The sequence below is a fragment of the Jaculus jaculus genome, chromosome 7 (genome assembly GCF_020740685.1).
Source record: "Jaculus jaculus isolate mJacJac1 chromosome 7, mJacJac1.mat.Y.cur, whole genome shotgun sequence".
NCBI lineage: Eukaryota > Metazoa > Chordata > Mammalia > Rodentia > Dipodidae > Jaculus > Jaculus jaculus.
Genome location: NC_059108.1, coordinates 106,552,508 through 106,567,793, shown reverse-complemented (window position 1 = coordinate 106,567,793; position 15,286 = coordinate 106,552,508). Strand labels below are relative to the sequence as shown.

At 45.4% G+C, this 15,286-nt stretch overlaps 1 protein-coding gene across 2 annotated transcripts in view; it reads left to right on the top strand.

The window, feature by feature from the left end:
- Positions 1 to 319: 319 nt before the first annotated feature.
- The window catches only part of Nid2 (nidogen 2), an 82,499-nt gene continuing 67,532 nt past the window's right edge, over positions 320 to 15,286 (top strand). For both annotated transcript variants that reach the window (XM_045153862.1, XM_045153863.1), the window contains exons 1-3: positions 320 to 571; positions 1,188 to 1,496; positions 14,044 to 14,276. In XM_045153862.1, coding sequence (XP_045009797.1) covers positions 329 to 571; positions 1,188 to 1,496; positions 14,044 to 14,276 — 785 coding nt within the window. In that variant the 5' untranslated portion in view covers positions 320 to 328. The remainder of the gene's footprint in view (positions 572 to 1,187; positions 1,497 to 14,043; positions 14,277 to 15,286) is intronic.

Below are 15,286 nucleotides of genomic sequence, written 5' to 3'. Positions count from 1 at the left end.
AGCAGAGGAGGAGGAAGAGGAGGAGGAGCCCCAAACTAGCCCCGATTTAGCGGCTTTACCTCGCCAGCCCGGCCGCTCCCGCGAACGCCCGCTGCCTTAGAGAATTTAACGAGAACCAGATGTGGTGGCCGCTGGCGAACTTTCTCAGAGCCGTTGATTGGTCCCTGGTCCACGGGGTCGCAGCCAGTCAGAGCGCCGGGCGGACCTTAGGTCCCGCCCCACCCGGGTCCTGCGGGGTCCAGGTTGGAGAGCCGCGAGCCAGTGGAGGGCCGAGCCGGGGCGGGCAGGGGACGCGCAGCGCGGAGGGCCGCGCACGGGCTGAGCGAGCATGCCCATGCCGGGGGAGCGGACCGCCGGGCGGCCGTGGCTGCTGTTGAGGCTGCTGCTGCTGCTGCTGCTGCTGCTGCTGCTGCTGCTACCGCGGGCCGGGGCGCTGCGCCCGGCCGAGCTCTTCCCTTATGGGGAGTTGCTGGGTGACCGGCTGCTGCCGGAGGGCGACGACGAAAGCTCGGCCGCGGTGAAGCTGGCCGTTCCCCTGCGCTTCTACGATGCCCAGTTCAGCAACCTCTACGTAAGTGCTGTTTGCCTCCGGTGCGCCCCTCGCTCGGCCCACGTCTCATGGTTTCTTCCCAGGGGGTCCATGTAATTAGTTAGTGTCCGTGTCACCGAAGTTCTGCCTTCAGAATGGAGGAAATCACCCCACGCTCTGCTGTCCGTGTCCCCCTAGGGGACGCGGCTTCGCAGTCTGCGTGACTCGTGCTGTGGAGGGAGAATGACTTCTAGGGGAGAGCCAGAACCCATGCATCCCAGGCAGAAAAGAAGGGGGCGCCCCGTGGGTTTTTGCAATGAGGACTCTGAGAAAATTGTGCCAAGGCTGCAGAGCTGGGATGGGGTGTGCACCCCGTGATCTGGAGGGTTTTGCCAGTTCCCCCTCTCGTGGGGTGTAGTAGTGAGACGATGCACGGGTCGAGGGCGCCCACATCCGAAGATCGCAGCGCGCTGTAGAGGAGGGTGGGAGCTGGACGGTCACCGACCTGAGAACGTGGACTCCTGACCAGTGAGGAAGTGAGGAAGGAGAGGCTGCTTGAGTGGAAGTTCGTCCTCTTTCCTCCCTGCAGGACAGGCTGGCTGCCCTTGGTGAGCGATTATCACCTTTTTTTTTTTTTTTTTGGGTCCTCATCTTGCAGGTGGGCACCAACGGCATCATCTCCACCCAGGACTTCCCCAGGGAGACCCAATATGTGGACGATGATTTTCCCACTGACTTTCCAGCCATCGCGCCTTTCCTGGCTGATATCGACACGAGCCGGGGCCGGGGCCGGGTGCTGTACCGGGAGGACACCTCCCCGGCCGTGCTGAGCCTGGCCGCTCGCTACGTGCGCGCCGGCTTCCCGCGCTCGGCGTCCAGCTTCGCGCCCACCCACGCCTTCCTGGCCACCTGGGAGCACGTGGGCGCCTATGAGGAGCTCCGGCGCGGGGCTGCGCCCTCTGCGGAGGTAAGTGAGCCACAGTCTCCAGGCTCAGAGCCCACTGAGGGATGACTTTGGGTTTCCAGCGGGAACCCAGGAGTTTCTTTTGAGTCTACTCTTGAGGAGAACCCCGCTGTTGCCTTTGGGGACATTACAGCTGAAGCAGCTTGGAAGTGAAGTCCATTGTCTTCCAGTGTTTTCGGAGGCTCGATCCGTTTTGGTGGATTTAGCAAGGAAAACTGCTCAGGGGAATGTTGAGGCCAATGACCGTAGGAATCTAAGGCATTTTTTTTTTTCTAGAATCACTTCTATATAAACAAATGCTTCACCTGTTATGATCATTGGAGGAAAAATTGGAAACTTCAGGAAAATTAAGAGGAACAATCAGTAGTTTGCCTCCCACTGTTAAACACTTTCACTAAGTACATTTTCCAGAGTTCTTATGCATTCATCATGGTTCTAATAATGGGTTCACACTGCACATACCCTTGTATAACTTGTTTTTTTTTTTTCACTGAATAGTATACTCTTTAGTATGTCTCGATGTCGATAAATATATTTCTACCACATTGATAATGATTGTGTAATATTCCATCCAGTGCATTTGTGACAATTTACTCCAATCGGTATTCCCAGCGGTCATTAAAACTACTTCTGTTTTCATTATTCTAACTTGTACCATGGAGACACTCGCACATGTCCCTAGTTGACATCCCAGGAAGTGCAGACAGCATGTACTTTCTAATAAAATTCTTTACAACTTTTGCCAAGTTGCTCTGGAGGTTCCAGCTTACATGATCCTTGGTTTACAGGAGACTCTCGCTGGAGAAAGTGCAGCAGCAATGACTCTAGGCTTTGGTCTTGGAAACAGCATACTCCAAATGGACATAGTAGGGTGGCGCCAGGGTAGTTTGGTAAATGGCACACTGTAGCAGACCAGGAGTAAGAAAAGATTTCCTTCTGTGAAATATCACCTGACCATAAAATATTACAGTCTAAGAGCAAAACCCTATTTATTCATCCAAGGGGTTCTCAACTATACGCAGATAGCACTAACCCTCCTGCAGAGGTAAAGAGGGCACTGCCACTGATTCCTTCAAGTCTTGTGTGACCTTGCTGAGAATTAGAGGCCTATTTCCTAAAACCTGCACTGAGCGAAGAAGTTCTAGAAATAAAGATCACCGGAAGTTCTGGTTTCTTACTATTGTTTTTGACCAAGTAATACCTACTTAAAAAATGCATTTATTTATTTTTATTTAGAGAGGGGCAGATAAGAGAGAGAAACAGAGAGGGAGGGAGGGAGACAGTGGGCACTCCAGGGCCTCCAGCTGCTGCAAACAGCTCCAGATGCATGTGCCACTTTGTGCATCTGGCTTACATGGGTCCTGGGGAGTCAAACCTGGGTCCTTTGGCTTTGCAGGCAAGCCCCTTAACCTCTAAGCCATCTCTCCAGCCCCCTCTGGCTTTTTAAAAATTGAATAACTGCATATGTTTAACATCTCAATTATAATTCAAATGAATACCCTCAATTCAAATACAAATTGAGCACCCTTGGTGTGCAGGGCACTGGGCCAGCTACAGGGCTGGAGTAGATGCAAACACTAGTAAGGCAGGCCTGACTGTTTTGACTCATTCATTCTCATGCATTTAATCATTTTTATTGATATATTTTTAAATACAGCTCTCTAAAACCAAGTGTTATAAACATATCATAAAAAATAAAATAGGAGGGAAAGGAGTGGGTGGGGGAAAGAAGCCATGTAAAAGCACAGCAAAGGGAGAGTTGTTTCACATAGGGTGGCTCCCGGAGAAGGTGAGATTTGAGCTGGAAGAGGCTAGGGAATGAGTCTTATGAATAGCCATACAAAGAGGATTTCAGGCAGAGTGAACAGCAAGAATGAAAGTCTAGAGGTGGCAGTGAGCCTGGCACATGGCTGAGAAATAATAGTGAAGCCAAGTGTGACTGAAGCCTAGAGAAAAGGAAGAAGAGGGCTGGAGAGATGGCTCAGCAGTTAAGGTGCTTGCCTGCAAAGCCCAACGACCCGAGTTCAGTTCCTCAGTACCCATGTAAAGTCAGATGCACAAAGCGACGCATGCATCTGGAGTGCATTTGCAACAGCTAGAGGCCCTAGCGTGCCCATTCTCTTTCTCTCTCTGTCTCTTTCTGCTTGCAAATAAATTTTTAAAAAACGAAAAAAAAAAAATAAGTATTCCTAATTCCACTGTCATGTTTCATTATATTTTCTTATAGCCTTTAAGGAAACAAACTTGTGTGTGTGACATGGTCATATACATACATATATGTAAATGATTTATATTTAAGCATAGTTGAGATTTATTCTCCAACAAATCATTTTTATATGATTTCTTTGGCACTACTGGAACAGACACTGAAAGTACATGCTTTTACCCTGCAAGTCCTATTTGCAAGGGTCACTATAGCTTTTTGGTATGCTAAGTGTAGTAGGTTCTGGACTTAAGGAGCCTGACCCTAACCCTTCCTGTTTCTGGTTCTCCATCTGGGGAGATTGTGATGAGAAAGTTGAGTAGAACATTGGAGGCAGAAGACAGCAGATGTCACCCATGTGTGTGGAGTTTAATGTGTTGGGGATGTGGCAAGTGGTGTATATATATAATCCTAAAGAAGAAGGGGGGTGCCTATGAGGAGAGGAGTGTGGATTTGATTCCTTATTGGTGGGCAGACTTTAAAAGATTTTAAGTAGGGAATTGGTAGTTTAACAACAACAACAAAGTATTTATTTGCAAGCAGAGAGGGGGGCGGAGGGAGAAGATTGATGTGCCAGGGCCTCTAGCTTCCTCATACGAACTCCAGATGCATGCACCACTTTGTGCATTTGGCTTTACATGAATACTGGGCAATCAAACCTGAGTCACTAGCTTTTGCAGGTAAGCTTCTTGACCACTGAGGTATCTCTCTCCAGCCCCTCCTGATAGGTTTTTGAAAGCTCTCTCTCTCTCTCTTTGAGACAGGGTCTTATGTAGCTCAGGCAGGCCTCAACTTTGATATATAGCCAAGGATGACCTTGAAACTTTAGATTCTTTTTTTTTTTCGAGGTAGGGTCTTGCTTTATCTCAGGCTGACCTGGAATTCACTATGTAGTCTCAGGGTGGCCTCGAACTCTCAGCGATCCTCCTACCTCTGCCTTCTGAATGCTGGGATTAAAGGTGTGCGCCACCACACCTGGCTTTTACTTTTGACCCTCTTGCTTCTACCTCCCAAGTGCTGGGTTACTGGTGTGTGCCACCATAACCAACTTTATATCATGATAGGGATTGAGCCAGGGTTTCATGCATGCTGAGCCCCTGAGCTCTCTCTATGGTATTATTATGTGTGTGTCTTCATGTGTTTGAGTGCAGGCCCATGCGTGACATGGTGCATGTGAAGGTGACAAGACATCTGGTGTCAGTTCAGTCCTTGCTTTCCACTTTGAAGCATAGTCTTTCACTGTTCCCTGCCTTGACCACCAGGTTAGCTGGCTCACCAGCTTCCTGGTGATTCTCCATCTCATTCCCTTCTCACCCCAGGTATGTATGCTGTAATTACAGATGCTTGCCATCCAGTCTGGCTTCTTTTTTAAAAAAAATTATTTTGCTTATTTTTAAAATTTTATTTATTTATTTGAGAAAGGGAGGCAGAGAGAGAGAGAGAGAGAGAGAGAGAGAGAGAGAGAGAGAGAGAGAGCGCGCAGGCGCCAGGGCTTCCAGCCACTGCAAACCAACTTCAGATGCATGTGCCACCTTGCGCATCTGGCTTATGTGGGTACTGGAGAATCAAACCAAGGTCCTTTGGCCTTGTAGGCAAGCGCTTTAACTGCTAAGCCATCTCTCCAGCCCTTGCTTATTTATTTGAGACAGAGAGAGAGGAGCAAAGAGAGGGAGAGAGAATTGGCACACCAGGGCCTGTAGTCACTGCAAATGAACTCTAGGCACATGCCTTAGTTTGTGCATCTGGCTTTATGTGGGTATTGGGGAATTGAACCTGGTCCTTTGGCTTTGCTGGCAGGTACCTTAACTGCTAAGACATCTCTCCAGTCCAGAATGTGGCTTTTTATATGAGTTCTGGGGATCTTAACTCAGGTGCTCATGTTAACAAGCACTTTATCCACTGAGCTATCTCCCCAGCCCAAGAGTTTTCTTTCTGACGATACTGAGAATGGAAGGTTCTAAAGCATAGACTATTTAGGCAGCTATTTGTAAAAATGTTTCATTAATTTATTTGAGTGGGGGGAAGAAACTCAGAGAGGGAGAGATTGAGAGAGAGAGAGATAAAAAGAGAAAGAGAGAGAAAGAGAGTCTGGGTCTACCAGGGCCTCGTGCCATTGCAAACGAACTCTAGATGCATGTGGCACTTTGTTTGTCTGGCCTTATGTGGATAATGGGGAATTGAATCCAGGTTGACATGCTTTCAGCAAGCCATCTCCCCAGCCCTAGATGGTTATTAAGTGTGTTGTTTATTCAAGCCATGTTCGTACATTCATGTAAGAATTTTCATACTGTCTTCTCACCACATTTCCTCCAAAATAAGTGCAAGAATCGTTTTTATTTCACAGACAATGGCAAGTAGAAGACAGAGTGGCTTCCAGAATTCTGCTCTTAAGTGAGGCAAAAGGAGATGTCTTGACTTTCAGTTTGTTTTTTCTTATACCCAGACTTTTCATTCAAGATCCATTTTCTTGGCGTGGGTAATGTAAGTAGTTAGAACAAAACTACTTTTTAAGGTCTTCCAATAAATATGGTTTGAGTTTTATTATCTTTTGTGCTTTTAGTAGCAGGACAGTTCTTGGAGCCATACTGCAGTCAAAGGAAGCATGAACTTGGAATGAAACATACTGTGAAAGCTGCTTTTGATGCCAATATCACTTACAGCTTAGTATTCCAATGCTCCGAAGAGAATTCAGCTTCGTGTCTTACTGATGAACAGAAAAGGCAGAACTGACTCAGAAGGCTTAGAAAGATGCTAGCATAGAGGCCTGTGGTCCTGACCATGCTGGAGCTTTCGGACCCCAGTTTTATCAGGGCTTAATTGAAACGAAAGCCACAGCATCAATGAGTTTAGCTTGTGAATGACTTCCTTGGTTTCATCAGCAGCATACTTAGAGTGCCGTGCTGTGAATTCAAACACAGGTTCTCATGCATGCTAGGCAAGTGCTGTACTGATGAACCATACCCCCAGGCCCAGTAATTCTTCTTTTGTCAAACTTTTAGTGTGGCTGTGAAATAAGACAAGATAAATACATTTTGCAGCATTTTTTCTTTGCATGTGTAGTATGCATGGTGTGGTCTGTGTGCTGTGTGCACTTGTGTGTGGATGTGTGTCCCGTGTACACAGGTGTGCAGGAGGCCAGAGAACACTGGGTGTCCACCTCTATTACTCATCCATGTGTCTCCTTGAGATGGAGTCCCTCACTAGACTCAGAGCTGCCATTTTTGGTCAGACTGGCTGACCAGTGAGCCCCAGCTATTTTCCTGGTCTGAATGTCTCATAACACCAGGGTTATAGACATGCATGGCCATACTCAGCCGTCTGTGTGAGTGTTGAGAAATCAAACTCAGGGTGAATCAGCCCTTCTTGGGCTCTCAGGTTTGCATGGTAAATGCACTTGCCCACAGAACCGTCTCCTCAGCCCAGTAAATCAAATGGTTTTGAAATGTTTAAGTGACCTTAAAAGTAGAGACACAGCCTCAATCTTAGTTTTATATATATATGAAACTTTATATATATTTATGTAAATATAAATATATATAACATATGTATGTTTTATTTTTATTTATTTATTTGAAAGAGAGACAGAGAGAGAGAGAATGGGCACACCAGTACCTCCAGCCATTGCAAATGAACTCAGATGTATGCACCACTTCGTGCATCTGGGGAATCAAACCTGGGTCCTTGGGTTTTGTATGCAAGCGGCTTAATCGCTCATCCATCTCTGCAGCCCTCACTCTCAGGTTTCTGTCCTGTAAAATGAGATAATGGTATCTACCTTATAGGATCATTCTGAGAATTAAACTGAGACGATACTTTCACATAGCCCCTAGAGGTGTCATGCGTGCAGGTACTCAGCCACCAAGTTCTCCCACCTTGGCTTGTGAATGACTTCCTTGGTTTCATCAGCAGCATACTTAGAGTGCTTCTCTCTCTTGGAAGGATGCTGGGAGAGAAGTCATTTATGTAAGCGCTCTTTTTTTTTTTTTTTTTTTTTTTGTAATTTAACTTTTTTTATTTGAGAGAGAGAAATAGGTAGGCAGAAAGAAGAAGAATGGGCATGCCAGGGCCTCAAATCCCTGCAAACAAACTCCAGACACATGCACCACCTTGTGTGTTGGCTTGCATGGGTACTCGAGAATCGAACCTGGGTCCTTAGGCTTCACAGGCGAAGTGCTTTAACCACTAAGCCATCTCCAGCCCCTGAGCCCCTGAATCTTTTTTTTTCAGTCTTTACTTTTTCTGAAGGGGAGTTGGGGTGAGGAAAGGTTTGTAAACTGTGCCTTTTTAATGTTGCTACTCAAAATCCTTCTTGAGACATTGCTGGATGCTGAATTGGCTCCAGAATTTGCTTTGTGTAGAAGAGAAATGAGGACTCTGGACAGAGAGTAGTTTTTTTTTTTTTCATTTTTCGAGGTAGGGTCTCACTTTAGCCAGGCTGACCTTGAGTTCACTATGTAGTTTCAGGGTGACCTCAAACTCATGATGATCCTTCTACCTCTGCCTCCCAAGTGCTGGGATTAGCCACGCCGGGCTGAGAGTGGTTTTTTCAGTTACCTATGTTGAAGGTTCTTCCAAGTACTTGAAAGAACCCTGGGACTTGAATTCTTGCATTTTTCTTTTTTTTTTTTAGTTTTTCGAGGTAGGGTCTCACTCTAGCCCAGGCTGACCTGTCTCATGGTGGCCTCGAACTCATGGCAATCCTCTTACCTCTGCCTCCCGAGTGCTGGGATTAAAGGCATGTACCACCATGCCCGGCTGAGTTCTTGCATTTTTTTAAAAAAAATATTTTTATTTATTTATTTGAGAGAGGGAAAGAAAGAGATTGAGAAAAAAAAAAAAAAAAGGCACATCAGGACTTTCAGCCACTGCAAAGGAACTCCAGATTCATGTGTCACCTTGTGCACCTGGCTTATGTGGGTACTGGGGAATTGGACCGAGGTCCTTTGGCTTTGCAAGCAAGCACCTTAACTGCTAAGCCATCTCTCTAGCCCTGAGTTCTTGCATTTTTTTTGGAGGTCGATTTTGGCAAACATTAATCTCTTTTGCTTGAAGGATTGTGAGTTTTTCCATGGATTTCTTAAATCTTGGTGTATTAACCTTACATTACACAGTTACTGGAAACTCGAAGATACCAGAGGAATGGCATTATTACCATGTAAAACCTCTTCTGTTGATCTTCTTTTCATATGTGGATTTTCCTCTTGGGTGTGACAGGATGTTGTACCTGATATTGCGGGAACATCAAGGTGTACCTGCATTAAAAAATGTGAACAAATAAAACATGTTTATCGACTCAATCAATCTAAGTTTTCTTGAGGCAGGTCCAGAGCCAAGAGTCATGATCTTTCACAAAGGTATTGGTGGAAGACATGAGGGCTAATATCTACTCTTGTTGTTCTGTGTGTTTTCAGTGCTGTTATTTTAGGCACGGGAGTTAAAGAGTACTGGGTTACATAGATCTTTGCAATGTATGGAATGTTTTTGTTGGCCTGGAATTTAGAAACAAATGAGTGGTTGGAGAGAATGAGTTGTCAGGAGAGCATGTTCTGAGCTAGGATATGTCTTGGGGGAAGTCGTGGATGGCCTTAGAGGTGGATGAAGAAAGGGGTCATAAGGCAGTGACAAAGAGATGAGTGAAGGTTGCGCAGTGGAGGCCTTCATGTGAAGATGCTATGTGTTGTTGACTTGCTATAAAAGATGATAATCGGGCTGGAGAGATGGCTTAGCAGTTATGCGCTTGCCTGTGAAGCCTAAGGATCCCGGTTTGAGGCTCGACTCCCCAGGACCCACGTTAGCCAGATGCACAAGGGGCGCACACATCTGGAGTTCATCTGCAGTGGCTGGAGGCCCTGGAGCGCCCATCCTCCCTCTCTCTCTCTCTCTCTCTCTCTCTCTCTGCCTCTTTATCTCTCTGTTGCTCTCAAGTAAATAAATAAAAATAAATAATTAAAAACAAAGTTGATAGTCACTGACCAAGAAACAAGGATCTTGTTCGAGTTTTTCAGCCTGTGGAGCTGTGATGAGCGGCCGGAGGTCTACAGTTTATCTGATAGATTTTACCCTGAGTCTGAAATACAGCTTTAAAGACGTAGTGACTAAGACATATATGGAAATGGGTTTCAAATGCTGAAATTTTGCTGGGGACTCAGGAAAAAAAAAACAACCATAATATTGGTGATGTGATAGTATTGAGCATTTCTCATGGGATTTCTGGCAGGATCTGTAGGATTTGGTGCAGAGATGAAGGGGCCTTGTGCATGAGGCAGTGCCTGCAGGAATGGGACATAGAGAATTACATGAATGAGTGGAGGTTGCTGCTCACACCAACCACTGGAGGCCAGAAATCAGTGGTCCTGCAACTCTAGAGAGCATGTGTGCCCAGGAAGATGAGGAGGAGAACTTTATGCCCCCAAAGGAGTTGTCTTATATCTTAATGTTTGTCCTCATTTTGGTAAGCCTGGAGAGGCAAATCCCTGGTGGAGAGACATAGCAGCATCTGATCTCTTTTTTTTTTTTTTTTTGCCAGATGACTTTTATTAATGAAATGAATTACAAAAATTAAGGGTATGCTCATTTCCATCAGCCAAGCTCTGAGAAGCCCACCAACACAGAGCTGTGATGTCCTGTACGTGGAAAGGAGAAGCTGTCCCCTGCGTGGTTTTTGTGGAGGCGTCTGGCTTTTCTCTCTGATAACAGGATGGCCTTACCCTCTTAGCTCTGCTCCTCTCCCAGTGAAGGCCCCTCTTTCCTCTCTGGGATTCTGGTGACGCTGGGAACCAGTGACCCTTCTGAAGGGTTTGGCAGGCCATCTGAGGGTTTCCCTTTGGAGCCCTTCACAGCTGCCAGCTGTGCCCTCCTCTTGCAGAGCTTGTATCTGGGAATGTGAGAACCTCATCAAGAAGTGTCTGGGAGGAGGGGCCCTTCATGATGGTGTGAAGTGGCCTCTTAGCAATTCCATGCAGAATTTTGTACAAGTGATCTTTTCATGTGTGGATGGTTTTAAACAGTCAAATTCTTTTGGAGTGTACTTTGGGATCATAAATTATACTAGAACGAGGTCAATTTTTTTCTCCTCTGATATTTGCCTATTTCAGTGGAGACAAGGAAATTAAACACTTGCCACATGTAATGAATGCTTGTCTCAAGGGTAGCATAAAAAAATTGAACAAATTTTAGTTGACACGAATCTGGCTGGCTGACAAAGAATGAATAAAGGGCCAGACCCCATAGTGAAGGCCAGACCGTTCCTTCGTAGCTCTGTTTACTTCTCCCCATGCCTGCCTCCTCACCACCTCCAAATGTAGACAAACATCTTATCTTACAGAATTTCTCTGAACTTAGAACCAGATTTCTCCAGTATCTTTGTTGATTGTGGGTCATCTGTGCTGGAAGCTGTTAAAGATAGGATTCTTCTTTTCCCTGGTGACTTTTCTTTGCTTAGCCGAACTTCATTTATTCTGACTGAAATAAAACTCTGGAGTAACTGGACCCACATCGGTGGATGATGATATATGTATCAAGCATATGCATGAGGTGGAACAGCTTTTGTTTGTTTGGGGGAAAGGTAAGCCTTCCTAGTTGTTTTGTGGAGGAGTCAAGCTTTGCTGAGGAAACAGTTAGCAGGAATAATAATTGCAAATGTCCTAGGTGTCCAGTCTGATACTTTGTGAACTGAATAAATGAAAATAATTCCTTTTAAAGGCAAAGCAAGAGGACTTTGTCCTATTAGAAAACTTCCAGAAAGGTGGCCTAGACCTGGTTTTCCTGAAATGGTTACACGCCGTTCATTGTTCTGTCAGCAAAAATTTCAAAACTGTACTTGGGAATTAATTCAACACTGAAAAGGTAAAATTCATGTTTCAAAAAGGTAGAAGAGACTGGGTGTGGTGGCATACACCTTCAATTACAACACTCAGGAGGCAGAGGTAGGAGGGTCTCCGTGAGTTCAAGGCCACCCTGAGATTACATAGTGAATTCCAAGTCAGCCTAGCAAAATGGGTAGGTAATGATACTTATCAGTAAATGGTATTTCAAGAGTCACATTTATAAAGCTAGTATTTTTTTTTTCAAGGTAGGGTCTCCCTCTAGCCCAGGCTGACCTGGAATTTACTCACTTGGTAGTCTCAGGGTGGCCTCAAACTTACATCGATCCTCCTACCTCTGCCTCCCAAGTGCTGGGATTAAAGGGGTGCGCCACTGTGCCTGGCTTGCAAGTAATATTTTTTAAACTCTCCCCAAATCCCTATTAAGTCAGTGACTCAGCGAGAGAGGCAGACTCAAGAATCCCAAATAAAGCATCTTTTAAAGATAATCAAGCACTCCGTAAGAGATCATCTGAAGGAAGACGGGCCACAAACTGGATCAAGGGAAAGACAAGAAATGCCCTCTTGAAAGCAGAGGAAATCGAACATCAAAGGGCGATCCTGGCTGTTGAGTTAGTGGCTAATTCAGGCTCCAGGTCTCTTCTGGTCCGCTTTGGCTCCTGCAGTGTTGATCAACATTCGCCGGCCGCCAGCGTGCCGCCTGCCTCCCCACCCCCACCCCCACCCTGAGGTCTTGAGCACACACTCCCTGTGGCCTCCACCACCTTTCCTAATAACTGTCCCCAAATTCCAGCCTAAGGTTGTTTTCTTCTTGCAAACAAACTGCAAACCTTGTGCTCTCCGGGGCACAGTCGCTGCTGTACACTTTAGCTCCTTTGCATCTCCAGCACCAAGCATAACGTCTCCCGCTTAGTAGACACACAGCTGTTTGAAGTAATATACAAATAATACACAGGTGAGTGGAGGGCTCCATTCACATTGGGGTGAGTGCTGTCTAGAGACACCCACCAAAGTGGCATGAGAGCTGGAGAACAGAAATGACTGCAGAAACCACAGTGTACCTCAGAGGGGCAGCGCTTGAAGGTTGGGGGGGTTCCAGCGCAGAGAACTGAGGACACAGCGTGGAAGTGGCGAAGCACACGGTGTGAAGGGGGTATATGAAATAGTCTGATCAAGATGTGGCAGAACATGGAGACTGGGCGGGGACATGGAGTCAGATCACACCCTTGAGCGCCATGTTTGGTGTAGTCTAGATGACCAACTAGTGCGGACTGTCGGAGCCGCTACCTGACCCTGAGCACATCTTCTAGCCGCTGGGTCTCTTTCCTCATGTGAAGTGAGGAGACCTTGCATTGATGTGAAAGGAAGGATAGAAGAGGAAAGAGTTCAGCTGTGAGAGATGTGAACAGCAGCCAGTGCCTGCCCGCAATGTGCATTTAATAAACAGATGAGCCGGGCATGGTGGCATGCGCCTTTAATCCTCCCAGCACTTGGGAGGCAGAGGTAGGAGGATCACCGTGAGTTCAAGGCCGCCCTGAGACTGTATAGTGAATTCCAGGTCAGCCTGAGCTACTGTGAGACCCTACCTCAAAAAATAAGGCAAAATAAAAAATAAACAAATGAATGAATGATCTAGACACTGAGTGCCAAGGTTATAAACTAGGCCTGGGACTATGGGAGTAATGGATAAATTAATTTGGTTTCTTGCTCTTTCTCTGAGATGGGTTTGGATAGAAGTTTGAAACCTTAAAATTTTAGTTTTTATTTTATTTATTTATTTTTTTTAAAAAAATTTTTATTTATTTATTTGAGAGCAACAGACACAGAGAGAAAGACAGATAGAGGGAGAGAGAGAATGGGCGCGCCAGGGCTTCCAGCCTCTGCAAACGAACTCCAGACGCGTGCGCCCCCTTGTGCATCTGGCTAACATGGGACCTGGGGAACTGAGCCTCGAACTGGGGTCCTTAGGCTTCACAGGCAAGCGCTTAACCACTAAGCCATCTCTCCAGCCCTAGTTTTTATTTTTTAATCAACCTAGGAATATTCCAATTATTGGTCTAAATTGATAGAAGAGGTTTATAACAATGACAAGTATTTCTTAAAAAATTTTACTTATAATTTGAAGAAGAAATTCAAAGGAGATTATGCTTAAAACCAACCAAGAAATTTTGGGAAGTGTACTTTGGTACCTTATCTGCATATAGTTTTTTACTTCCTTGGTTTGTTTAAAGATATTTCCAGTTCTTTTTTTTTTTTTTTAATCTTTTTTTTAAAATTATTTATTTATTTTATTTGAGAGCGACAGACACAGAGAGAAAGACAGATAGAGGGAGAGAGAGAGAGAGAATGGGCGCGCCAGGGTTTCCAGCCTCTGCAAACGAACTCCAGACACGTGCGCCCCCTTGTGCATCTGGCTAACGTGGGACCTGGGGAACCGAGCCTCGAACCGGGGTCCTTAGGCTTCACAGGCAAGCGCTTAACCACTAAGCCATCTCTCCAGCCTAGTTCTTTTTTTCTTTCACAGCTGAACACTTTCCAGGCAGTTCTGGTATCTGACGAATCTGATAGCTACGCGCTCTTTCTGTATCCTACCAATGGCCTTCAGTTCTTTGGAACCCGCCCCAAAGAGTCTTACAACGTCCAGCTCCAGCTTCCAGCTCGGGTAGGCTTTTGTCGTGGGGAAGCTGAAGACCCGAAGAGAGAAGCACTGCATTTCAGCTTGACTAGCACCGAACAGTCTGTGAAAAACCTCTACCAGTAAGTAGCACACGTGTAAGCCCTGTGCTGTTTGAATGTAAGGACTTTAGGAGGGACCCAATCTCAAGTGGCCAAAGACCATTAAAAAATAGTTTGATAGCTTCTAAGAAAGGTGTAAGATAAGGTTAACACTAGAAACCAAGTTGAATTCTAGGAGGATCAGGTTCTCTAAGATATAAAAAAATCCTTCATTTTTTCCTGCCCCACTAGGTATTGACAGACACCAAAAAAGTAGTGTGTGTGTGTGTTTGCAGAATCACTGAAGCTTGCTATGAAAAACATTGCTCTTGGAAACACATAAGAATATCCAGTAATATAGTTGCCTTGATGAAGGCTTTCAGGTTAATCATTTCTCAGGAGACATTGTGATGCAGTCTTTCAAACAGGTACTGTTAAAGATTAAATTAAAAGTAACATAATTTGGAAAAAAAAAAAAAACCCCAAACAAACAGATGGTAGACTTTTAGAAGTCTTGGCATTTCTCTGTGGCTTTGTTACCTGAAATCACGCTGATGGGTTTTCCATGGCATTGCCAGGATCAACCCCATTTCTTAGGTCCAGTAGTGGCTTCTTTCTCTGCTAGTATGATAAGATATTGTGACAGTCCAGGTAGTGCTAGAATGAGAATTGTTAACCCCATGTGAGTTTGTTCTATTCTTTGCTTTCCCAAATACTGGTCCAGATTGCATTAGTTATTTCCTGGCCTCCTTTAACTTCTCAGTTCAACAAGTCACTACTGATTTATAGGAGCACCTTACCCTTTTGCATATCATGTACTCTGCTTTGTGACCAAAGTGTGGACAGTACAGCCAGATATGGTTGCTTAGAGCTGACATCTGTTGAGAGCTTATTTCCTAAGTATTGTGCTGAACACCACATGCTCCCTGAATTAAAACTCACCAGAATCATAGGAGACAAGCACTACAGTGTTCTCAGTTTTACCAAGGACCTTAGGGAAGTTAAGAAAGGTTTCCTCGATTGCAGCGTTGAGTGGCCAAGCCTCAGATGAA